We start from the raw sequence: 26,777 nt of genomic DNA, 5'->3' as shown, positions 1-26,777 counted from the left end.
CTTTGTTGCAGGCACCAATGGAGCGTGTTGCATCTTCACTGGAATCTAAAGGGGTTGACCCTGTCAGAACCAGTGAGAAGCTGTGCATAGGCAGAATGGGAAAAAAATACTGCTGCAAGAAGTGGTCCACAGCCACAGAAATCACGAGTGAAACGTTCCACACTTTTTAGGCTCAGGAGCTGCTCGCTTCTGCCCGTCTCAGCTGACGCTGGCAACTGCTGCACCATATCATTCTTAGTTTAAGTTACCCTGAGTGCTTTGTTAGAGTAAAAGCAGGAAACTCAGAGCTGCTAACTGGGTCACTTCGGACCCGGTGGGCAGATCGTGAGAGGGGCCAAAAAGCATGAGGGAATTTCAGGGAGGCAGATGCCTGGTGTTAATAACTTCTGCCCCATTTTCCTGGCAAAAAAATGTACTTGTCCTAATCATGCATTGAAGTGACACTGAAAAGGGCACGGATTTTGCAGTGCTAACACCGCCTATTGACTTTAGGGCAGGGGTCCCTGAGAGTGTGATAGTGTCTGCAGCAGATCTCCCACAAGGAAATGTTTGACAATCTCTGAAATAGAAGGCAGTTCTTTTAGTCGGTTGAAAGGTTACAGTGATCTTCAGAGATATTCTAGTTTCCAAAATTTCTCTGCTACTTTGTGATATTAAACCAGTGATTTTTTTTTTCTGATTGTGCCTCTGCGAAGTGCCTGGGAATGTTTTTCTACTTCTCTCCTGAAGTCTCTCTGTATGAGACATCTTTCTAGGCTAACACAACAATCTGGTCCTAGCCCTTTGACAAGACCACTCTATAACTGGCCACTGGGAAGCAGTTGACAGCTGCCTCAGTGACTGCCCCTCCGATATTTCCTCCCTACCTTTGTGGAAGCCTATTGGTTCCACTCAGTGCTTGCCCATAATGGCATGACTTGGGTTAGAAATGGACGACCTGGGAATCACTGACATGAACCCATGCCCTACTACTCGATAGCACAGTGTGTTGGAGATTCACATTCTACAGCATTGTGTCTCACGGAGTTACTCAACATTTCTAGTTAACTTAAATAAATGCATTTAATATTCAATTATTTAACTGAAACTGAAATGTGCATTAATTTCCTGATAAGCATTTTCCAATAAATAAAACAATACTGTACAGAAGTTTTAAATCAATAACCCTGATACTTTACATAACTGTAATGTTCAATTACTGTATATTAAAATGATACAGTAAACTGATGTATTAGACTGTGACACTATTTCTACAGTAGGCTAAACAACTGCTGCACTTCCAGTCCACTAGGAAGGCAGAGATTAATGGCTATACCATGAAATGAAGATGTAAGCCCTGATTTTGCAATCCCGGAAACACTGGTTACTGCCCATGTCCGTGATTTGGGTGCAACTGCGGGTGCAGCACAGGGAGTGGGCCATGCCAAATTTTGCAATGTCAGGCCTATTCCTTCAACTACCTCAGGGTCCCTCAGCATAGAAAACATGGCAGGGGAATCGGGCCTGAAAGCCAACTGGCTGCCAGCTGAAAAATCTGCTCAGTCAGAAGCATTTAAAAAGGGATACAAAAGCAAAATATTGTGGATACTGGAAATTTGTAACTAAAGCATTTAAAAGGGATGTTGCCTGTCCTTACAGGGTGTTAGAATATTTTATTGATATGGTTTAAACCAAAATAGCCATCGCTTAGCTCCTTTAGCAAGTGGGCGAGTGTCAGTGGTCGGAGGGGGGAGCTGAGCCTTGTCTGTCTGTGTGAACAAAGAAGCAGAGAATGTACAGCGCAGGTTCACCAGAATACTACCTTCCTGCACAGGCGACAGGACAAGCTGCCTGGAGGAGGGGTGGAGCAGATTAATTAATGTCCCCCATGTCCAGTCAACCTGGATGCAATACAGATAAAGTCTTCAGGCATCCACCGAAGAGCCAAGGTAAGTGGTCTCTACTCTACTCACACATGCCGCCTCCGTCTCCGTGGAAGGGGTGGCACTAAGGGTTTGTTGCTCCCTGCCCCCCCAGAGTTCTAGGATAAGAGGAACCGGTTTCCCTTGCTACAGCACTTGTACATACAGTACAGTGTGCAGGGCACATTTGCAGCAGGGTTCCGTGACATCTTTCACTTTGCACTTGCATGCTCTTCTCCAAATCAGGGCTATCGCCACTGCAGTGCTACAGGAGGGACTTTTGTAATGCAGAGTATGTGACACCTTCAAGGAAGCTCAATCACCTAACACGTTCTCTCATGAATATTCTGGCAGGGACCGTGGAGTCCTTGGACATCTAGTTGCACAAGTTAATCATTGCCGGATTGGAAAGACTGAGGGGGCAATTTTGACTTTGTGCGATAGTGTAAAGCGGGCGATAATGAATTGGCAGTCTGTTTTACGTCTCGCCCTATTCTTATTTCCAAAGACTTTGAACAGTTAAATAGTGAAATCTGGTTGGTGAACGGTAAGTAGGCATTGAATCAGAATTATTGCTAGATGGATGTAGGTACAGATCCATGTCTATCTGTGGCGAAGCACCTCAAAGTATTCTAAGGAGTTGCCCTTCAGTGGGACATTAGTAGGGATTGTGGCACTTAACAAAAACAATAGTGAGCTATAGTGCTGTGTTAAAAATCGTTCTGTTGCAGGGATGGATCATACTGCAAATGCAAGTTTTATTTTCTTATGTTTTAAGACACATTATTCAGGTGTTAAGAGTTTAAAAATGATGGCAAGTTTAATGATATTTGGTTTAAGGCATGGATGTTTCTGGATTAATTTATTCACCTTGACAAGTTGCTGGGTCATATTGGCTGTTGCTTCAGTGCAATTGATATTTTATGACAAATCATGTGGTAGCTGGAAATATGTAGCAGTTGTTACTGAAATATAAAACACTCTGTTTATATTTCCCTGAAATGTTTTTACTGCAAAATGACAACTTCCTCTGGAGGCTTACTACAGCACTGAATCTGATTTATCATCTTCCACCTATTTACTCTTGCATAGTATTTCCAGTTAATAGTGCCTGCAGACAGGCTAGTGAAATATTTATTTTAAAACCAATAATTATTATAGATACTGTGCAGAAATAAGTCAAATATAAAAAGTTACTTCAGTGATTTCAAATCATTCTGAAGTAAATGTTTCGAGAAATTAGAAATGGGTTACAAGAATATTTGGCATTTTCAGAGTCTCTAGATGTGCCGAGTGCATAACAGCTTTTTGGGCTGAAATTGGGTGTATTAATCCAATCAATGAATTTAATCATCTCCTAAAAATGAAAGCATGTATATACACATATTGGGGACAATTTTAAGCTAACCCGCCCAGTGGGAGACTGATGGGATCGGGTGCAAAGCTGGTTTTACACCCCGCCCCCACTACCTGATTTCACTCTCCATTGAAGGCAGAGCAGTTTAACATTGGACGGGGTGTAAAACTGGCGTTCCACCCAATCCCATGGTTTCCTGACGGGCGGGTTATGTTAAGATTGTCCCCAATCGATTCAAGCTCTGTTGCATACTCAATTCTGTGGAATGTGATGCTCAGTGGACTTGTTAGTCCAGCAGTGTCCAAGTGGAACCGACATGGGCATAGATGGGTCAGGTCGAAAGGCCTGTTTCTGTGCTGTAAATTCTCTAAAAAAAAACAATGCATAGATGTTCAAGAGCAAACTTGGTGCCAGCTGTTATTTTTATGCAGACAGTAATGAAACTGTGTTTAAGAACATAAGAAATACGAGCAGGAGCAGGCCATTCGGCCCCTCTAGCCTGCCCCGCCATTCAATAAGATCATGGCTGATCTGATCTTGGCCTCAACGCCACTTTCCCGCCCGCTCCCCATAACCCTTGACCCCTCTGTAGCTCAAATATATGTCTATCTCCACCTTGAATATATTCACTGACTCCGCCTCCACAGCTCTCTGGGGTAGAGAATTCCAAAGATTCACGACCCTCAGAAGAAATTCCTCCTCATCTCCATTTTAAATGGGCGACCCCTTATCCTGAAACTGTGCCCCCCTAGTTCTAGATTCCCCCACGAGGGGAAGCATCCTCCCTGCATCTACCCTGTCAAGCCCCTCAGAATCTTATATGTTTCAATAAGATCACCTCTCATTCTTTTTGACAAACCTTTCCTATTTCCTTGAAATTTGATATATGAAAAAATAAACCCTGCATTTATAGAATACCGTTTCCACATCCTTCAGAAGCATCTCAAAGCCCTTCCTATACAATTAATGACTTTGAGGTACAATGACTATTAGAATGTATAGAATATCATCACATTAAAACAAAATCATGTGACACTGACACAACGTGATTTGACATGATTTACACCATTATCATCCTGTTTGTAGCGAAGTGAAAAAGGTTTGCCAAACACTGCTTTATGAATACACTGCCCCGTTAAATGAATAAACATGACAGGGCATCAATTTTTGTAATTGAACTACTGGAAATCTGCATGTATCACCTGCTGAACTTGAGATTCTTATTCAGATTGGGAGGAGAGGCTTAGAAAAATGGTGTACATATTTTGATGAACTTCTGGTTAAAGGTTCATGTTTTTTTTGTATATTAGGGCATGGTCGGTTACGACTGTAACAGAGACAGGCTTCTCACATATATAATCCTAGTGGTTGCTGGAAGGAGCGAAAGACAAATGACAGTCCACTGAAGTACATACACTTGTAATTGAAAGTACAAGAATTTGCATATATTTGAATTTTATCTTTACCATTTACCAATGGTAATGAATATCCATTAACCCAAAAAGCAATGGTTATTTCTCTGAGAATAATCTATGCAAATTCTCAGATTTCTCATGGATAAGTATGGGCCTTTATAGTTTTGGAATGATGTAATCCACATGAGAATGTGCAGGGTAGCCACTCTTGGAAAGAGAGGATGTACAGACTCCAATGTGTGGAGAAGACTTATCGATCCCAGAACACAGCTACAATATGCTACCGTTCTCCGAGTCAGTGGGGAAGATGTCCCTAACAAGACTGCTGCTTTTTGGCCCATTTTCCCTTCAGCTGAACACGGAATCACTTGTCCAAATACTGGCAGGAATGAAGCAGTAATGATGGTGTGATGGCATTCATCGCATTTTCCATCATTACCACCTCAGAAACGCTGGATTTAGCTCGCGTCAGTACACACCAGGCTTCCGGTGTTGTTAGGTGATGGAATATGTGAAATGAACTTTAAATGACAACAGCAGGCACTTTAATGGAGAGGGGGACAGCCATGTTATTTCCCTTATTGCTGGAATTTCTGTTTACAAGTACAGACAGCTCTTCGAACACATTTTGGAATGTTGCTTGGCCCTTTAAGTTGCTGCAGGTGTTGGAAACCTTCAGGGACATTTTAATTCTTTAACACTTTAATGGAGAGCTCTCAAACAGAAATGGCAATACCACTGGGATCCTGCCTTTGTTACTTAAACAAAGCTGACACCAGAAATTTGTTAGGGGTCAGTGCAAGGTCATGTGGGAAGACAAGCCTCACTTCCACTAGCAATCATGCATAAAGTAAAATCTGGGCCAATACTTTTAATGCTAGGCATCTGGGATGTTTTTCTTTCGACTGAGTAGGTTTCACTCCTAAAGAAAGTCGTTCACAACAGCAAGAATGGTTACCACTCCATGGAAGATCATTTTCTCTTGTAATAAGTAATAGTTTTTAATGCTATTTTTGGTCAATTTTAACATCCACCAATCAAAATGTACTTTTTTTTTGTGGTTGATGTTATGAAACAAGAATTTGATAACGGGATGACAGAAAACCAGCCAATCACAATGCCTGTTATACTGCTGCTGTCACAACACCAGTAATAAGGCTGCTTTTATACACCTCAAGCATCTAAATTGCCACTTAGCTGTGGAATGTGCAAGAGAGTTCAATTTTTGTAGTTATGGCTCTGTATTCACTTCATAAAGCCAGACTTAATGATGACATGCAGCTGATACTAGATGGCACTCAAGAGAAAGTACATTAACAGTGAGAACTTCCACAAGATGGAAAAAACTAGGCGGGGCTACAATATTATTGTATCAACTAAGGGCAGATATGGTAAAGATAGACATATATACATTATACTTCATACTAACTGTGATAAAAGTGACTTGTACCAATATGGACATGATGGAGCACTCCTCTTAACTCAGTCACTTTATTCAAATGATCTGATTATTCAATTGTCTTGTACTAAATTCTACTTTTTTTTACATTATTTAATCAAATTACCTAATGATGGCGTAGAATTATCAGAATTAGAATGTCATATGTCCTAATATGGCCATGATGGACATATATGCATGCTAAATTTGAAATACTAGAATTCTTGCTGGCACTGAGAATTGTCTGAATTTTAAAACTACCCATTTACCCTAACTTAATCCATATTGCTCACATTGTTACAGGCATAAATGGCACAAAATTAGAGGACAAGGACTTTAAGAAGTGTTGGACCTTCCCAGGAGATACTATTAACGGCATATGAGAACAGACTTGTTCAATGAATTGAGGAACAGGCTTTAAAAGGTGTTGGACGTGAGGAAATTGAAGAGGCGTGCAGATGACTATGCAAACCAAATGTTATGTACCATATTAATCATACACTAACATGTCCATGCACACTAATTGTGCACACTTGCTGAATAATTCATGTCTTAACTATACAATACCCAAAGGGCATATCACAAGATAATTATGGATGAGGAAGATTATTTGGCCGATGTTAGTTCTTGCACCCAAATGCATCATAAAGTTCCCCCCATCCCCATTGCAATCTCCAAATGTTTCTTAAATGCATCCAGAATTTTTGACTTCATCACTCTACAGGGAAGTCGATTCCAAATGTCAGTCACTCACTGTGTGAAGAAAAACTTCCTGATTTGTTAAAATTACATTTGACTGGTTTGAACCCATGTCCCCCTGTCCTACTCTCACAAATAAAAGTAATATTCCAGATTCACCTTTTCTATACCTCCTATAGAAGGATCAGGAGCCTCATGAGGACATAACTTCCAGCACTGGCATGCACGCAGAACCTTATGAGCAGCCAGTTGCCCCTCATGTGTCAGTCGCACCTCTGTGGCACCAGGTGCAGCATCCCAAAATATTGACTGGTGCGCATGGCTCGCTGTCACTAGTGCAGGTATGTTAGAGGGCGTTTCAGATACAGATAGGTGGTTTGATTAATTCCATGCTGCTGGGTCATTGGCTGAGTGGCCATCCACCACTTATGAGCTCATAAGCACTTGGGAGTGGGACACCCGGAGAAGGGATGGGAAGATGCTCACAACTCAAAAGCAGTGAAGATATGAGAAAAGCAAGTTAAACATGTCGAGCACAAGTACACAAAACATTGCAGTCTAGAAATTACTGCTGGCATTATTAGCAGACAAATCCTTCATGCGTTTGTATGACATTCCTCTGTACGCTATTGTAACACAAATGATAACCCATTTACTTGGTTTGTCATTATTTTACTGAACAGAATAGAAAATGTTAATAAAACAAAACAGGGAAAAAACAACTACCAGTTCAGTTATTGAAAATCTGCCCATGATAAGTAATAATGGCAAATTGTGGAGCTCAATGGGACTAGGAGAAGAACTGGCCAATAAAGACCCTCACACATATATCTCCCAGGCTGCATTGCCTGGTCTGCTGCTGATACCTGCTGTGCACCATTGGCCTTATGGTTTTCCATAGTTTACTGCTGCTCCTCATTGAAGTACACATTTAAGTCTCTGCCCACATTGGAATGCTATGCCTCATGCAAAATACCATTACCATTTTCTGACCTTTTGTGGGGCACTGGCTGCTCACAAGATTCTGCGTGCATGCCAGTGCTGGAAGTTATGTCCTCATGAGGCTCCCGATCCTTCTAAGATGGGGGACGCCCACATCCCAAGGGGTAGGCCATTTAAGACTGAGGTGAGGAGGAATTTCTTCACTCGGAGGGTTGTGAATCTTTGGAATTCTTTGCTCTAGAGGGCTGTGAATGCGGAGTCTTTGAGTATATTCAAGGCTAAGAAAGATAGATATTTGGACTCTGGGGAATCAAGGGTTTTGGAGATCGGGTGGGAAAGTGGAGTTGAGGTCGATGATCAACCATGATCTTATTGAATGGCGGAGCAGGCTCGAGGGGCCGTATGGCCTACTCCTGCTCTTATTTCTTATGTTCTTATATTGTAAACCCCACCTCCCGAGTGGTCCAAACATCTGCTCAATGAAGATTCTGTTTGACCCATGCTTCTGTATCATCACTGGAGTATGGAGGCTGTGCAGTGGGGTCACTAGCCAAGGTTGCATAATGTAGCCCGTATGTCTAAGCAGCAAGCTTTCCCTCCTTCCTTTGCCTTCAAAGATCTATGTCAGGTTTGCCTCAATGAACACATCATGTGCAATGTTCCTTTACATGCATTATTTTTGGGCATAGCTCGCATCCGATTTTGCATATTGAAACGGAACTGCTGGTAGATGCAGACAAAATACATACAGCAAATGATGTCCTGTATCTTGGGAAAGCTATCAGATGGATGCATGATGAAATAGAGCACCAATCACTCGCTTCATGCAGCAGTGGATAGCATAGTGATCGACCTAAGTGACGTAAGAGTTGCGGGCATCGTCAAAGCAGTGTGGATGACTGACTGTGCCTGAATAGACAGTGCCTTCAAGGAGCAGATGGTAGACTTCAGCCACAGCATCCCTACTGAGCATAAGCCTCATCATGTACTGGTCCTCCATCATGTCCAGGTAGGCGCCTTAGATCCACCCCCAGGACAGGGAGTTCTGTGACCAGTTCGCCTCTGCACTGCTGCATCACCCTCTCTTCCAGTTCCTGCTGGAATGTGAATAAGCTGCCATTTGGTGTGGCTTAAATATCCGTGGCACTATTCACTTCTGAGAATGCTTTGCTGATGCACCCAAATATTGTCCATCACTTGTATAACTAATGCCCATCCTGGTCTCGCACTTCATCATATTGCTCCTGCGCAATTCTTCAGGACTTTCTCAGGACACGCCTTTAACAAGGTTTCAGACCCCTTAACAAGCACATTATTTTTTGTTTTTCTTTTCATTAATTTACTGACACTCATTCCAGGCTGCGAGCCAAACTCTGGAGTAACAGTAATAATGGACAAAAAGTCTGTTACCACATTCTACCAGTCTTGTTTATTATCAGCCACTTTTTAAATTCAAATTAATACCCAGAGGAAACGATACCTCATAATCTCCAGATTCAATATAACGTGTAGTTATTAGATTCTGTTGGGAAAGGACAAACACTAAGTCTGGGTTTAAGTTTATAAATAATTTAGTGCAGTTGACAGCCATCTGACCTCTGGGAGAGGTAAACTACTGCGAGCAGTTAATGTGAAGAATCAAAAATGCTGTGTCCCCAGCTGAAGTGCTACTTACCTGTAGCATGAGGAAAGTCTTAGACTACAATCACGCTGTACGCTGAATGCACTCATTCAGAACATTACAATTCTTCCCACTGACCAGTCAAACATTGCATGGTTGAAAATGGATGGTGCACCTGAGGCAGGAATGATGCACAAGGGTGAGCAACGTAGTGGGCTCGGCCCTTCCCACCTGAAAATCCAGGTTCAGCCCACATTTTTGTATTGTGCTCCTGCCCACAGAGAGGGCTGCCTCTGGGAGCTCATGCAGGGAGCCGGGTATTTCCTGCACTGCTCCAGATATTTAAAGGGTTGCAGCAGCCATTTGAGGAGAATAGCATAAATGCATTTAAGGCGAAACTAGATAAGTACAGGAGGGAGAAAGGAATAGAAGGCCATGCTGCTGGGGTTAGATGAAGAGAGTTGGGAGGAGACTTGTGTGGAGCATAAATGCCGACATAGACTAATTGGGCCAAAAGGCCTGTTTCTGTGCTGTAGACTCGATGGGGTCGATTTTCCTGGAGCCATCAGGCGGGGTTTCAGGCGTGTGGGGGGGGGGGGGGGGGAAATCCTGAATTCGGGGGTCCCGACACCATCCCGCCCAAAACCCTGCTCCACGCAAGTTTCAGAGGCGGCGGGTACCCGCCCCGCACTGGGACCCACTGACCCCAGGCGGGAAGGGATTAGTGCCAATTAATTGCCTGTTAACAGGTAGTTAACAGGCAGTTTTTAGCCTAATCCCTATTTTGAGGGGTGTCGTGTGGGATTCCCGACGGCTCCAAACCATGCCAGGTTAGAGCAGGCGGGCCGTCGGGTTGAAGGAGTTGGAGGGGTCGCGATGTCGGTGTTCAGGTGAGTGATGAGTGCATGAGTGCAAAGGTAAGTGTGTTTGGTGTGTCTAAAGTGTGTAAAGAACTTTTACTTACCTGTACTTACCTTAACAGCCTTTCTTCCTGTAGGCGTCGGGAGCGCATCACTCAGCCGGCACTTAAAGCTGAATGGCTGCGATCTGTGAAAAGTGACAGCCTTCAACTTTGAGTGCCGGTGTGAGTTCTAACTGAGTCTGTGCAGAAGGACTCATGTTAGAACTCACATTGTCAGTGTTTGGCAGCTTCAAACAGCTGTGAAACACTGATATTTCATCTGTCAAAACCTCTTGACAGATGAAATTTCAGTCTGTGAGGCCACCTGTTGCCGGGTGGCCCTTAATTGGCCTGCTGAGCCCGCTGGGCGGGCTCAACAAGGTCAATCAAGGGAAAATCGCGTGGATTGGCCGGACGTCGATGTAGGCGGGTCTAAAACCCAAAAGTTGTAGTCCCGCCGCCTTCCCGACAGCTTCGGGAAAATTGACCCCGATGTAATTCTATGTCATTTAAAGGGAAGTGGTCTTTGGAAGGAAAATAAAATTCGACGTCAGAAAATGGAGTATTTGGGAAGTGATGGGCAGTGCTGCAGCTGGTGAACCCCACAGTTCATAAATGGTGAATTGGAGATGTAGCTACTTGAGGTGGATGCGATGAGACATGTTCTATTTGACATTCTGTGATGCCCACCCCATAGGTCAGCAGTTCGGAATTCTTGGGAGAGGTCCCCATTTTCTGTTTTCATTTGTACTTTATTTGACCTTTGTCCGGAATGTTTCTTTCTGAGTGAACAGAAAAGGGGGGGGGGGCAAGCACAGCAAACGACGGGCCTGGATGGTAGATGTGGTTAAACAGAGGAAACCCGCTTTTCAATCTGTCTCATTTCCTGCCTTTTTTTTCTCAGTTCTGAAGAAGGGTTTCGACCTGAAACGTTAACTCTGTTTCTCTCTCCACGGATGTTGCCTGGCCTGCTGAGTTTTTCCAGCGTTTTCTGTTGTTATTTCGGATTTCCAGCATCCGCAGTATTTTGCTATCGTACAATATTGTTGATGCTGTTTTGGGCTACTTAATTGAACACCTGTGGACAGGAGGTTCATTAAAGATAACGCTTGAGCGGTTAGTTGAATGTGTCCTGTGTCTGTGCCTGGAAGCAAGTTTCCTGATTGCAAAGTGTTACTGTGACGACGCCCTTTTGACTATTGCCTGAGCCCTGATCTAGCCTTTGTTCCTGGTTGGGCTTCTCCTCTTTCATGCTTTGGCCTTTTTGTATTGCAAAGTTGTGCAGCATGCTGGAGGCAGCAGTGGGAGTGCCCTGTAAACGGGCCTTTGACTGGTTGAGGTACCTGAAGTGCTGCTTCAGGATATCAATGGTATTCTCTATAGGGATCCGAGTAGCTGGATAGACTCACTTTATCTGTGCTCTGCTTCTATCAGTGGCAGGTACAAACGTGTCATTAGCCACGATTGAAGTAGGTAACCTTGGTCTCCAAGGAGCCACCTTTGCAATTTGCCATTGCCTTCAAATAAGCAGACTGTCTTGGAACAAAAACATTGACCAGCTTGACCCGGAGCTCCTGATAACTGACCAGCTGAACACTGGTGAAGTGGAACTGCTTTCAGTTCCTGCTGGGGCTCAGAGGACAACATGCATGCCATCAATAATCCCCATGGACTTTGAAGAATCCAGCAAAGTGACGAAGAATGCCCTTGAATGCAGCATCTGTATCCGACAAATTGGTTTATATTGCTGATGTCTGTGGGACATGTAAAGAGCTGAAGGAGCAAACGCAATGGTGACCTTGACTGTCACTTGCAGTGCCATCCATGTGCGGAAGGTTGCCTGCAGATCCATTTGAAGCAAAGGCACTTCTTATCTGACATTGCCAGGCAGCCAATCATAGGCCTGCTGAGGCAATGGCAGGTACAGACAGTCCACCTCTAGTGCCGTTGCCTCTCCCCGGCGTCACTTCTTTGGTCGCTTTCCTCTCTTCCATCAAACTGAAGGAAGGGGGGGCACTGATTGCAAAACCCATAACTTTAAGTTCAATTTCAGAAACTGTTGCTGGAGCAATCCAGTGTTAAAAAGAATCCTCCCGAAAGGTGTCGCTAACGCTGGCTGGCAATGTCTATTCAAAGGGTGGAATTAGCATTGGGCAGAACTGCCACCAGAGTCTCAGAAAATGGATGGCTACAGACCAACAGTCTCATACATTCTGTGTGAGACCAAAGTATACCAGTAGCCACCACCAAGCAGAAAGTGGCACAGTGCACGTTGCAAGTATGCACCTGTTGAGAACCAATTCTCCAATTCCCACTTTTCCCATTTCATGCTGGCGGGGTTGCTCCCACTCGTTGGAAAATCTATCCTTGTCTTCTTTATAAATGTCTTGTCTTCTTTATAACAACAAGGTCATGTGATACTGTGACCTCATTTTGGTTCTCCAGAAGAAGCATTTGATTGTGGATTTAGAGCATTTAAGTCAAAGGAACTGCATGCCCTGTTCAGTTATTTCAAAATAATGGTACTCGTGTACTGTCATTCTTTCTGAGATGACTTTTAAAAAATATATCATGCCATTTCAGTATTATATGTAAAGGATTACACAATCAAGTGCCTAACCCAGCCAATTCTAGAAGAATGCATCTGTTCTCTGCTTTAATCAACTATTACCACTACCAAGCAAACCAACCTCTGTAACTGCCCCCTGCACTGTTTGGGAGATAGGGTCTGGGTACAAGTGAGCAGGGACTCACAGCCGTACCTGTCTTAACCTCATGTAGCTGAAAGTGACAGCCCTGGTAGATAGCAGGTGTGCTATTCCACATCAAATTAAAAAAAAAAAATTTTAAACACATTTTTATTCAGCAGATTGCTGGTAGAATTGTCAAATTAAGGAATATAGCTTCTTTAACTCACTTGATTGGAAACGTTGGAGTTAAATGCAAAATCCCTAATTAAAGTCTTTTTTGAAGTGTGCTGACACTGCTGCAATAAATTGCTACCATCTCTTGCTCCTGTAAAATTACAATCAATCAACCAATCTGTAAAACATTCAATCAATAAAGATTGTGCTGTCTAGTTCCAATGCACTGGATTATAGAATACTGAACTAGCGTGAATTTACATGTGAGAGCTCAGAATTTCTAAGGCAGCGAGGGTCGTTGCTTCATCTATGATTAAAATCTATGCACCTACCCCAAACATTTGTCGCAGGTCAGGGTCTCGGAATCGGAAGGGAATGTTGGAGACATGTAACCTTTTGGGCTGCTGTTTCTCTGTGGTCTCTGATGACTGTAGCTGCTGTGACGAATCTGTCTGTGCGGCTTCATCTGTCTGCTGGGAGAACGGCAAAAGGAAATGATAAAACAACAGGCAAGCAACACACAAAGCAGGCCAGCCATGACACGAAAGTAAGGTTAGGTCAGGTTAGGCGTCCTGATTCCTGGAATAGCCATTTTGAATCCAAATTGCCTGTCAAATTGAACGAGCCATATTTGCATGCCTTCCCCATTAGTCACAGTCCCCTTCCTTCTCCTGTCCTCTTTTAGAATACAATCTACTTACTGCTGGAACGGCACTGTTTTGTACTCCCCAGAGGAACGCAACAAAGGACAATTTGAGTATCGATAGATCACTTGTAAACCAAATTCAGATATGAAAATAGGGTTCATTAGGATCTGGTCCATATACAAACATATACAGTGGCCCCTTTACATCCACTGTGAGTACATGAACCTAACTGTTCCATTTTGTAATAGTTTGCGATAACATGTGACTTATTTTGTGATCATGGCAAACTAATCAGTAAGCGGATTGAAAGAATTCTCAGTATATTCTGAAGAGTTGCGGATGATTTTTCTACAATCATCACACTGAAAAATCTAATAAGGTAATATTTTCATTCAGTTATGAGTCCATCTTCATGATTAAAAACATTTATGTACAAAATAGAGCATCATGGCCCAGCTCTGCTATATGACCTAATTGGTATCTTTTATGGAATTCCATATTTTAGAACTATGCAGAAGGTTTCAGAACGCAGTACATTTTATTAGGTGGCGGAGAAAGGTATTTGCATGATTATTGTAACTTATGCAATAGCTGTGTAGAAGAATTTGATAATACCAACATGAACACTGTTTTATTCAAGGGCCATATTTGGCCACAGCCAGCTGCACCATGTGACCAGGATTCGTACAGCTGCTCTCACTCCCTTCCACGATTACATTTCAAATGTCGAGGGGAAAAAAAATCAAATTAACCAGAAGAAAAACCGTAACACAGGCACTTTAATAAAGTTAAACGTGTGCAACGATTATGTTAAAAAACCTTAGAAATAATGCATACTGAGGAAATCATTACTTTCAAGTGGCACATTGAAACCAAGGGGGTGATTTTGCCAGCCCCGGGGAGGCGGGGTATGGAGGCGAGACTGCTGGGAAAATGGTAGAATCTGGGAGCGGGTGCCCAACCCACCTCCATGCCATCTCGCCAGGAGGCGGGTAGCCGACCCGTGCCGGGTCCCGTCTCCGTGGAGGCGGGAAGGGGATTAGTGCCACTTACCTCTAATGCAACAACCATCTAATTTCTGCTAACTAAAGAGGTTTGATGAGGTCTTGAATTCAAGAACTCATCAAACTACAGAGAATGTCAGTGATGGACAGCTTCACAGAGCTGTCAAACGATGACAATTCATCTGTCAAAAAAAGCTGGGCGGGCTTAACAAGGTCAATCAAGGGAAGATAGCGTGGGTTGGCCAGAAGTTGATGGAGGCGGGACTGAAACCCGACAAGTGGGAGTCCCGCCTCCAAAAGTTCCCCATTGGCAAAATCCAGCCCCTAGTATCAAAAATCCTACACACAGCCCACATATAATGGTAGGACTGAGTTCAATTCACTTATGAAGTGGGAGAGTTAAACTGAGACAAGGCTGAAGTCTCATATTCCCCCACAGCCTCTACACCATCCACACACTAGGAATACCCAAGCTCTAACTGACAGTATACCGACCATGTACTTTTCTGTGATTCTGCATAAATTAATATTGCGTCTTCAATTTATTGAAATATACTTAATTTATAGTTATTTTGATTTTGATCAGTGACTCGTGTGCCTTAAAACAGGAACCTATCTTCCCCTTCATCTGCCGATTGACCAACTGTGCATTTCCAATATTTAGACATCCAGCTTTCGCTCTTTTTATTGTTTTTCCTAATTCAGTAAGACTGAACACACACAACCACTAAGTTGGATTACGGAATAGTCGAGCTCAGTTGAAAATGAGCTCATGAAGCTGTAACATGTGATGGGATGTTGGCTACCCGCACTGTGTCACACAGCAATGGAGAGTTTATGTGTGAAACAGTTTGTTTTAAGCTTGCAAAGGATCAGAAGAACAAGGTGGTGGCTCAACCCGTAAAAGAAACTGTGATCAGCTAGTAACAATGGATTCTGCAGGTAATGTGCTTGGGCACTGAGGATAAACTGGCTGATGAGAGACGTGATCCGGTACCTTGCATTTCAGATCACCAACACAGTCCTCCGTTATTATTTAAACATAGTGGAGGGTTTCTGTGATACACACAAAGCGAGTTTAACGAAAATAAAATGATTGCTAATGCACTAATTCTGCATGCTGTGAAGTTCTGTTTAAACTGCACACTTGCTAATTGCTAAAGATTTTTTTCCCATGATTTTATTAAAATGTTGTTGCATTGCAGCTGGTTTATGTGTGTGCATTTCACTCGCAGAATGGCAGGATAAGAATGGTGTGGTACTGTAATATGTAAAACCTTCATACGAAATATGTTTTTCCTTCCTTGCTGTGCTAATAACTCACGGCAATCATAGTACAGGAATCTCTTTTTTATCTGGCACCGATGCTGCCGGTTGATCAAAAAGTCCGGATTACAGAGAGGTATACTTACTAAGGTACGAGAGCCCTGTACACGGCCATAGATCCAGGCGTCCCTGTTGCATGGCAACAGGTGCAGGAACCCCGGTTACATGGCCATTAATATGAAGTAAAACTTACCTGAACCTACTCCTGAATTTTGCCGGTTAAGAGGGATTTCCGGTTATTTAGGTGCTGGTAAAAAGAGAGTTTCCTGTAATTGTGATAAATCAATAGGAAAAACCATTGCGTTCCCTGGAAAATAAGAAGATGAATGGAATTGAACAATATTGCTATTGTCAATATAGAGCGGCACTCTTTTAAAAGTCTTTCTTGCATCGAACAAATCCTAGTCTGTCATAGCTGCGTCAGACAGCTGTGAAATTTATAACAATTATATGCCACAAACAACTATATGTAGAGCTCTCTGGCAGAGAGAGAGCTCCCAGCCTTTGTCCTGATTGTTTTAGCTTAATTTATTTCCTTCACTTTTTAAAGGTCCTATGTTGTCAGTTTTGGTATTTTGTGGACAATCACATGAGCGTAACTTCGGGTCCCCACGGGTGAGTACGCGCTGGGTACTCACCCGTAGGCCCAACGAAAGTGCCGGTTTTGTGCATGCACTGCGCATGCACGGGAAACCGGAACTTCCGTTCCCTTAAAGGAAGGGGTTCACCGGTCGAACGCGTGCACCGGAGAGGCAGCGCGTACGCCTGGAACTTCCATTTTTTTTTGCAGGTTTCTCCAGGAGGGTAAGTCTCCAGGAGCTACACTTGTAAGAAGCAGTCGCAAGGCCTGCTTTTAACAAGGTAAGTGGTGAATTAAGTAAAGTTAAAACATTTTTTCCACAGGTTTATTATTTTTAAATACTTTAAAGAAAGGTAAGTTTATTTTTAGCCCCGTTAGAAACTGTAATTAATTTTTTCAAAAATTTAAATTATTGTTTAAAATAGTTATTTTATGTAATTTATAATTAATTTAAAAATGTGATTTAAAAAAAAATTATTTGAAGTTTTAGTTATGTTTTGGGGCTGAATTGTATTCATAGACTTGACAGGTCTTCCTGTCAAATCTATGAATACAGATTCCCTGCTACCATTGGCTCTCCATGGCCCATGTGATCCCAGGGGACGCTTCGAACTAACTGCGCCCCTGGGATACGCAAGCACTGCGCGCCGGCAGTTGGAGCAGGCCCAGGATCGGAATCCCACGCGGGCCCACAGCACAACGGCCGGCGCGCTAGGTAAGTGCAGGTCGGAGGCTTGCACCCGCGGGAAGCCTCCGACCCGAATTTCTGGGCCATTCTTGTTGCACAGGTCCTGACCGTGGCAACTAGTCTTTGGATACGTTTCACTCCCTCACTCTACTGTTTACAAGCTGCCCAAGAGTTCAGATGGTTTTATTTTCTCTCTACTCTCATTACACTGTTCAGGATTCGACCTGAGCTGTGCAATGACAGTTGAGAGAAAATAAAACCATCCAAAATTTTCCACCTGGTAGTATCCACCAAAACGAGGAGAATAGAATTACAGGTGTAAAGTCACTGTCAGTCACCGAGTATGTTGGTTCTCACTTTGCAACATGGTTTAAAATGGGGATAATAGTTTTCTATTGGTAAACAAAGAACAGTATCAGGGAGGGAATCCAATTAAAACGTAGCCACACTCAGTTCCAAATAGTTATAGGCGTGCACACGTGGAGTTATAAGTCACACATCTAGCAAAGCTGCATAAGATGCCAAACCGAGCAAAAGGATAGCAAGATGGCATTTACTCCTATTGTGGCAGACACTGTTCATTTGGAGGAGGAAAGGGATGAAGAGCAGATTTGGGCACACAGAGAACTATTAGGAAAAGACAGTATCTGAGGGATAGAGTCTGCAGGGCCAGAATGCTCTATCTAACTGTAATACAGCAGCAGTGAAACCTGCCAGAGGACGTTTTTACTGAAGATTGTGAAATGGCAACAGAAAAGAAAGGAAAACTTACAGCGCATTTCACGACACAAAGCGCTTTACAGCCAATGAATACTTTTGAAGTGTAGTCACCGTTGTAACATAATTTGCGCACAGCAAGCTCCCACAAACAGCAATTAAATACATGACCAGATCATCCGCTTTAGGTATTGGTTGAGGGCTAAATGTTGGCCAGGACTCCCCCGCTCCTCTTCAAATAGTGCCATGAGATATTTTATGTCCGCCTGAGAGGGCAGACGAGGCCTCGGTTTAACGTCTCATCCGAAAGACGGCACCTTTAACAGTGCAGCACTCCCTCAGCACTGCACAGAAATGCCAGCTCAGGTCTCTGGAGTGGAGAATGAACCCACAACTATCTGATTCAGAGGCGAGAGTGCTATCACTGAGCCAAGGCTGACGCCTGTGTCCCGTGTGAGTCAAACTGCTGTGTCCGTCCATTGCTGTGAATGTCATCGAGCCATGCTTTTTGTCACAACCAGGTCATTCTTATCACCTGATGGGATTTTGCAAGCATTAAGCCAAACATAATCGCCCAGAATTTGTGGTAGGAATAACGGTGAGGCTATCTGCGCTCACCGTTATTAAGGAGTAAGTCGGACAGCACCTTCCGGTGCCTGCACACACGAAGTTAAACGCGGACATCAGGAAGTTGCTGTCCGTGTTGCCCTGTTCCTCCACAAGCTTCGCTACACTGGTACCTTGCTGAGAGACTCTGCAGTCAAACACATGAAGAGCGTGAAGTTGCTGTACTTACCCACTAGTTAACCACTAAATAGGCCAGAAAATGTTAGGGTTGTCCATTCAAGCGTATGTGAATTTTTAACGGCGTGATAAGTCTTTAAGACTACCAAACAACCTCGCTGGCACTAAAAATTTACTTTTACAAGTGTGGAGTCTCATTCCATCAGATTTTTAATTATTGCTGGTGATTTAAAACATATTTAAAATTAGTTTTAAACTTTCTTTTGTCTCTTTTATCTCTCTCTTAATCCCATCTTTCATTCCTTCACTTTATTTCACACTCTATACATGATTTTACATTGGCCCGTATTTTCCGACCCCCATGGGTGCGTACGAGCTGTGTACACACCCGTAGGGACCTCGCAAGTGCCGGTTTCAGGCATGCGAAGCACATACGCTGAAAACCGGCACTTCCGATCGTGACAGATCCTCCGCCTGCCCAGGCGAAGGGCCTCTGTGGGCAGAGAGTTCCGCTTTCTGCACAACCTCCGCCTGCAGAAAACCTTAAAATCTTATGCCTGTAAAAGCAGGCATAAGGCCTGTTTTTACCAGCATAAGAGTTTAAAAAAGTTAAAAAATATATATTTTTTCACTCATTTAGAATTTTAAAATACTTTTAAAAAAGGTAAGTTTATTTTTAGCCCCGTAAAAAAAACTTTAATTATTTTTTTCAAAAAATTAAATTTGTTTAATATTTAATTTAATGTAATTTTAACTAATTTTAAATACATTATTTATTTATTTAATGTTTTTGGAGTGATCCCCATTCATACGTTTGATAGGTCTACACGGAGACCTGTCAAAAGTGTGAAGGGGGATTCCCATCTTTGATTGGTTCCCCATGGCTCACGTGATACCAGGGACGCTTGCGAACTGCCTGCGCCCCTGGGGTACCTGGGCTTCTGCACGTGCGCACCAGGAGAGGCCCAGGATCGGACGTGACGGGCCCTACGGAGCCAGCAGGTAAGTTCGTAGATTCTTTCCAAATCGGAGGCATCTGCACGCAGGAAGCCGCCGATCAGAAAATCCGGGCCATTGAATTAAATATTCTTGGTTTAGACTGTGTGCCTCAGTGAGGGTTCTTCAATCTGATTGGTTGAAGGGACACGCTGCTGCTTGCCCTGTTCACACAGGTCCCGGATCCCCTGTCGAGGGCGTCACACTGAAATGGCTCTCTAATTGCCGTAAGTTGCCGTGCAAAAGCCCACAGAAAGTCTGTGGGCAGCTGTAAGCGTAATGATGGCTGAGCGCCGTTCATTTGCCACTGACCGCAAAATCCGGGTCAGTGTACATTAAACTGTTGACTGATCCACTCTTTCAAAGGTTTCACAGGATCATCCAACTCCACAGAAGTATGGATAAAAATTGTTTTAAAGCTTTTATTTTTGTGGAAGATACTTAATATTGTAGTAATATGGATACTCCTAACACCTGAGCAGTGTTATCATTGTAATCCAGTCTTTGTTTCAGCATTGCGTTCCATGAGCGAGAGACTGGAAATAAATGGCTGGCCCAGGGAAACCTGAATTTCCTGACAGCTTGGGTCTAAGGGTTAAATAGGATTGAGTTATTCCTTAAAATTTGTAATAATTTAGAATTAGTGTGTTCAGATCAATATGGAGACCCAATGCTCTTAAACTGAGATAACTTAAGATCAATTCAATTTGTAATGACGAAAGGTCAATTTTAAGTGAAAAGTGATCTTAGTGTGCATGAAACATGATGAAAAATGTAAATAAATAATACAGACTATTTTGGGACACTTGGGGTCACTGCTGGAGGATACATATGAAATTTCAATTGGCCAACTGGTGCTATTTGCAAACTTGAATTTGAAGGTGAAGTATCTAAGCATTTAAAATAGGTAATTACTGGCACTGACTTTGATTTGCAACTGTATATTTCAATGGTCGGCATTTTAATCTTGTGGCAATTGTAGCTTCATTCTGCAGTTAATTCAAGTTAAATGGAAGAACGTGGTAACTAGATGTGGGGAGCCATTTCAGCAAGCATTGAGTGAAAATCAACTAACCAGCTAACCTGGCACAGCAGGAAAACGTACAGCAGATGCTGCAATTGCGCAATGTGGAACAAGCTCCTACATTTCACTACTTACAAAACTTCTACAGTGCAGGCTGATCTAATTTTACCATTTCTAATCACTATTGTGGCAGTATTGTTAAACTCTGCCTATCTTTTTACACTTTATTGTAAACTGCTTCAACCTGTTTCAAAGAAAAAGGGTTGTAATAATTAAGGCAACATCATTATCCTAAGCAGACTGGATAGGAGGATACTCTAGGAACCTGCAGTACAAATCACAGCAGGGAAAATATAAATACCAGAAAAGTAGGGATATGTCAAGGGCAACATGGACAAAAATAAATAGCAAAATTGACTTTAAAAAGTACGTAATGAGAAGGGAAAGTGGGGAATAAATAAAGGGCCGTAATTTGCGGCCCCTATGGGTGTATACGAGCTGCGTACGCGCCCATAAGGGCTGCGCAAGTTCCGGGTTTAGGCATGCGAAGTGCATGCGCTAAAACCTGGAACTTGCGATCTGTCAAGAATCATTAGTATGAATGGGGATTCCCTTCTTTGATTGGGATAACATGGGCCAGCCCAACCAGAGGCGCTTGTGAACCGCTTGTGCCCCTGGGATACCCAGAACTTGCGCAGCCCTTATGGGTGCGTACGCACCTCGTATGCACCCGTAGGGGCCGCAAATTACGGCCCTTTATTTATTCCCCACTTTCCCTTCTCATTACACAATTTTTTAAGTCAATTTTGCTATTTTACTGAGATGAGGAGGAATTTCTTCACCCAGAGAGTGGCGAACCTGTGGAATTCTCTACCACAGAAGACAGTTGAGGCCAATTCATTAAATATATTCAAGAAGGAGTTAGATATATTTCTTAAGGCTAAGGGGATCAAGGGATATGGGGAGAAAGCAGGGACAGGGTACTGAATTTGGATGATCAGCCATGATCGTGTTGAATGGCGGAGCAGGCTCTAGGGACCGAATGGCCTACTCCTGCTCCTATCTTCTATGTTTCTATGGGCCTCTTCACAGGCCCAGGAGCGCAAGTCTCGTGGATCCCAAGGCAGAAGGCAAGCTCGTAGTTTTATTGCGGTTCGGAGGCATCCGCCCGCAAATTCAGCCCCAAAGACTGGGACAAAGTAGTGAAACATCAATCGTAGTCTGGCTATTAGGAGGTAAGTGAATGTGTTGAGGTGAAAGGTTATGGGGGTCGATAGTGCCGTCTCAGTGCAGTAGTACTGAGGCTACTGCTCTTTGGGTCCTAGGAGCTGACATAATGCTATAATGCACTATGAGCTCATTTTTGTGATATTACAGTGCTCTGGGGGCACAGTGCATGATTGGTTGTGAATACACCGGGGTCAAGGGTGGGCTATCCGGCAACAACAACTTTTAAAAAGGTCACAGGACAAGCACATTGGTGTGGCACCACTACAATAACGTATATGTCAGCTTGGCTCAGTGGAAACACTCACATCTCTGAGTCAGAAGTTTGTGGGTTTAGGCCCCACTCCAGGCTTGAGCACATAATTTCTGCTGACACTTCAGTACAGTTCTGAGGGAGTGCTGCTTTGTCGGAGGTGCTGAATTTTGGATGCAACATTAAGCCAAGTCCCCATCTGCCTGTTCAGGTGGACATGAAAGATCTCGGGCACATTTTGTTTTGAAGCGAACCAGGAAATTATCCCAGTGTCCTGGCAAACGTTCATCCCTCATCCAGCACCATCAAAACAGATTAACAAGTTATTCATCTCATTGCTGTTTGTAGACCCTTGCTGTGCACAAATTGGCTGCTGCATTTGCCTAAAAAACAACAGTGACTACACTTCAAAAGTAATTCATTGGCTGTGAAAAACCTGTATAATATGTAGCTGCAAGCTGCAAGAGGCTTAGGAGTTTTATTAGGCTTCGCAATCAAAATGTCCAAGCAATGCATAGTCAAAACAGTAACATAATAAAACAGAGGATCAAACTATACAATGCTCTGGTCAGACTTGAGTACTGTGGCCCATTCTGGTCACTGAGAAACAATGGAGATATTCAAGGGCTGCAGACAATGAAGAGCCACATGGCTGATCTTCAGTGTAATAGGCTTGAATTGTGATGAAAAACTGAAGGACTTGGGCTTTTCAGCCTGAAGAGGTATCTGTTACCTCAGGTGGGCCCTGAAATTCCTTCGGTTATGGTGGTTCCACTGGGATCTCAGTGCCCTCCAGCACTGACTGAGCTGAAATTTATCTAGGGCATCTGGGCGCGGGTGCCACTTTGTGACCACCTCTGGTGCCCACCTTCCCATGTCAGCCTGAAGCTCAGATGCCATGTGGGGTGGGGGTTGAGCACCCAGGCCCCTCCGGACGCTGTCCTTGGTTTTCTTGGTCCCCCGAGTAAGAGAGACGATCTACAAAATTAAAATATATATATACCCTGGTCTTCGGTGTTTCAAGCTGCTTGCCTGACTTAGACCCTACCCGAGGGGCCCACTCTGCCCTTGTAGAAGACGACACACCTCCACTCCCTTGTTGTCCCAGCTTCCACTGAAACATTGGGTTCTACTGGAACTTGAAGAGTGGGAACACCCAGTGTAGGACATCCCCACCCCTGGCCGTCATTTGCCTCGTAAAAGGCGAACTGAGGTACCCTCCTTTCAAGGCAACCAGAAAACTCCTGGAAATGGTGGAAAACCAGCACCATCCCCAAACAATTTTGTGATCATATAAAGGTGTACAAGATAGTTATGGCTCTGGAAAAGGCAAAACCGGAATATTACTTTAAATTAAACTGCAAGAGTAGGACAAGGAGACACAGGTTCAAACTAGTATTAGGTAAATTTAGGACCGATATTGGGAAGATTTTCTTCACAAAAAGAGTGATCAACAGGTAATATGGACTTCCAGATAGAGTAGCAGTGGCAGAAATCCTGGAATGGCCTTCCTGATCCATAATTATCTTGGAAAGTTCTTATTTTTTCTTCTTAAAAGATAAAAATATAGGAACATAATGATACATGGATTTCGAGGGTTAAATTATGAGGAGAGATTACACAAGTTAGGGTTGTATTCCCTAGAACTTAGAAGGTTAAGGGGTGATCTGATTGAAATTTTCAGGATACAGGACTATCCTTTATCCGAAAACCTCGGGACCAGCCGTGTTTCGGTTTTCGGATTTCGGAAGGTATTTTATAAGACTGGGAAATTTGTCGGGGGTGGGGGTCGGCGGGGGGAGGGGGTCGGCGGGGGTCGGGTCGGCGGGGGGGGGGTCGTGCGCACGACTTACGCTGAACGAAAACACTTTCGGTTTTCAGAGGATTTCGGTTTTTGGAAGTGCGGATAAAGGATACACTATCCCTTATCCGAAAGGGTGGGGGGTCGGCGGGGGAGAAAAGAATATCGGACAGGCCGCTGCAGCTATCGGACGGGCCGCTGTATTGTTGGGTTCACTCTCCCGGTACCTCCTTCACACTGCCCGGCTCAGCCTGCAATCTCCTACCCAGGAGGGAACTCAGTGACCCTCTGCCCTGCTCAGCGTAAGTCGTGCGCCACTCTGGTCATGTCGTGTGCACGACTTACGCTGAACAAAAAAACCTTCGGTTTTTAGAGGGTTTCGGTTTTCGGAAGTTCGGATAAAGGGTATTCTACCTGTATTAAAGGGAGCAGATAGGGTAGATGGAGAGAAACTATTTCCGCTGGTTGGGGATTCTAGGACTAGAAGCATAGTCTAAAAATTAGAGCCAGACCTTTCAGGAGTGAAATTAGGAAACACTTCTACACACAAAGGATGGTAGAAGTTTGGAACACTCTTCCACAAACGGCAATTGATGCGAGGTCAATTGTTAATTTTAAATCAGAGATTAATAGCTTTTTGTTAACCAACGGTACTAAGGGATATGGGCCAAAGGCGGGTAAATGGAGTTAGATCGCAGATCAGCCATAATCTCATTGAATGGCAGAACAGGCTCCAAGGCCAAAAAGATGTCTTGCTTATAGAAGGGGAGAAATGGGAAATGATTGGAGCAAGGTGATGAAGCAAAATAGCTCCATTCTAGAAGCAGCTTTGGAGATCGAGTTTCGAAAGATGCTCCTTTTTGCACCTGGGAGAGATTGCCAGTGAAGAACAGTGCCACAGCAAGGTGGTGCAAGGATTCTCACTTGCGAGCCGATCCTTCATAGAATCATAGAATGGCCTCCTTCTGTGCTGTAGCCATTCAGCCCATCAAGCCTGTGCCGACTCTTTGCAAGCGCACTTCAGCTAGTCCCACTCCCCCGCCCTTTCCCCGTAGCCCTGCCAATCTTTGTCCTTCAGGTACTTATCCAATTCCCTTTTGAAAGCCATGATTGAGTCTGCCTCCACCACCCTTTCAGGCGGTGAATTCCAGATCCTAACCACTTGCTGCGTAAAAAAGTTTTTCCTCATGTCGCCTTTGGTCCTTTTGCCAATCACCTTAAATCTGTGTTCTCTGGTTCTCGACCCTTCCACCAATGGGAACAGTTTCTCTCTATCTACTCTGTCCAGACCCCTCATGATTTTGAATACCTCTATCAAATCTCCTCTCAATCTTCTCTGTTCTAAGGAGAACAACCCCAGCTTCTCCAATCTATCCACGTAACTGAAGTCCTTCATCCCGGGAATCATTCACGTAAATCTTTTCTGCACCCTCTCTAAGGACTTCACATCCTTCCTAAAGTGCGGTGCCCAGAATTGCACACAATACTCCAGTTGAGGCCGAACCAATGTTTTATAAAGGTTCATCATAACTTCCTTGCTTTTGTACTCTATGCCTTTTCGAGTAGGTGAGCAAAAATTTGCTGGTCTCTGAAATGTTGCCACGGTAAATGTGCTCGCATTTTTCTTTTTTTTTCAATAATGCTTTACGATGCATCACTGTAAGCTTGGTAGATCATCACAGGGAGAGAATACGCTCTGTCAACTGTTGATCTACTTTCCAGATGTGCAGGCATGCCTATGGCTTAGCAGACACTTTGTATTGCTGCCCTGCCAATGAATTTGCCCTGTGACCCCTTAACTGTGGCAAGCAACAGACACCAAGCATACTGCATGTTAACAGACTCACATAAGGTGGATGCTGGGCAGGTGATGTACATCTCTCATATTTCACTGGCCAGAGTTTGCCTCATCGAAGACATCTGACTCCTGACCAGGAGAGGACTCTGGAGTAATGGAAGGAGTGTTGGGGATGAAATTGGAGGCTTCTCCCAAGGTCATCTCTGATTATCACCCTTTGTTCTTACTTCTTTAACTCTTTACTCCTCACTCATTCACTCCTATACACGCAGGTATACATAACACCACTGCAGAATAATTGCTTTGCCATATAAGCTCCGTTTCAAGGGGTGTCACTGCATTCTAAAATATATTCTTCTTCTGCTCCTCTAGGAGCCAAGGCAAAGAGGTGGCAAAGCCCAATGTCTTTCCTCAACCAAGCATCCCACAGCACCCCAGAAGGTCACATCACATGACAATAGGCAGACCAGAATTCTTGAACAAGGCAGGGGAGTCCCAGCTTTCGTAGACAGATTTTAATGGTGCGAGAGAGATGCATCATGGGAGTTTCATTTTCATCCTCTCCCATGGAACTAAAATATCCACAGCGCACCATGACAATCCACATGACAATGAGATGGAAAGGTCACAAATAATGAGCGATGTCGCTGAAGATTTGATAATGGCAAAAACCTTTCTTGTGCAATATTACAGCAGTGACAGCTTCAGTGAGGACTATAAACCCGCTGGTGGAAATACGGGGTGGAAAAAAAAGACATTTGCTAATGGTTTGAATGACTAAGAAAAATAGGAAAAATAGGAAAAGTAAATGAAGTAGTTATATCTTAATCAAAC

General features: G+C 43.6%; 1 protein-coding gene across 6 annotated transcripts in view; it reads right to left on the bottom strand.

Annotated features, from left to right (window-relative positions):
- The window catches only part of rbfox3a (RNA binding fox-1 homolog 3a), a 538,927-nt gene that overhangs the window by 99,767 nt on the left and 412,383 nt on the right, over nt 1-26,777 (bottom strand). For all 6 annotated transcript variants that reach the window (XM_085963564.1, XM_085963569.1, XM_085963566.1 and 3 more), the window contains exon 3: nt 13,471-13,611. In XM_085963564.1, coding sequence (XP_085819690.1) covers nt 13,471-13,611 — 141 coding nt within the window. The remainder of the gene's footprint in view (nt 1-13,470; nt 13,612-26,777) is intronic.

Source organism: Somniosus microcephalus, chromosome 21 (assembly GCF_052327205.1).
Source record: "Somniosus microcephalus isolate GS21.2 chromosome 21, FLI_Smic_1.0, whole genome shotgun sequence".
Classification (NCBI taxonomy): domain Eukaryota; kingdom Metazoa; phylum Chordata; class Chondrichthyes; order Squaliformes; family Somniosidae; genus Somniosus; species Somniosus microcephalus.
Note: the sequence above shows the minus strand (reverse complement) of the source record. Positions and strands in the feature narration are given on the sequence as shown.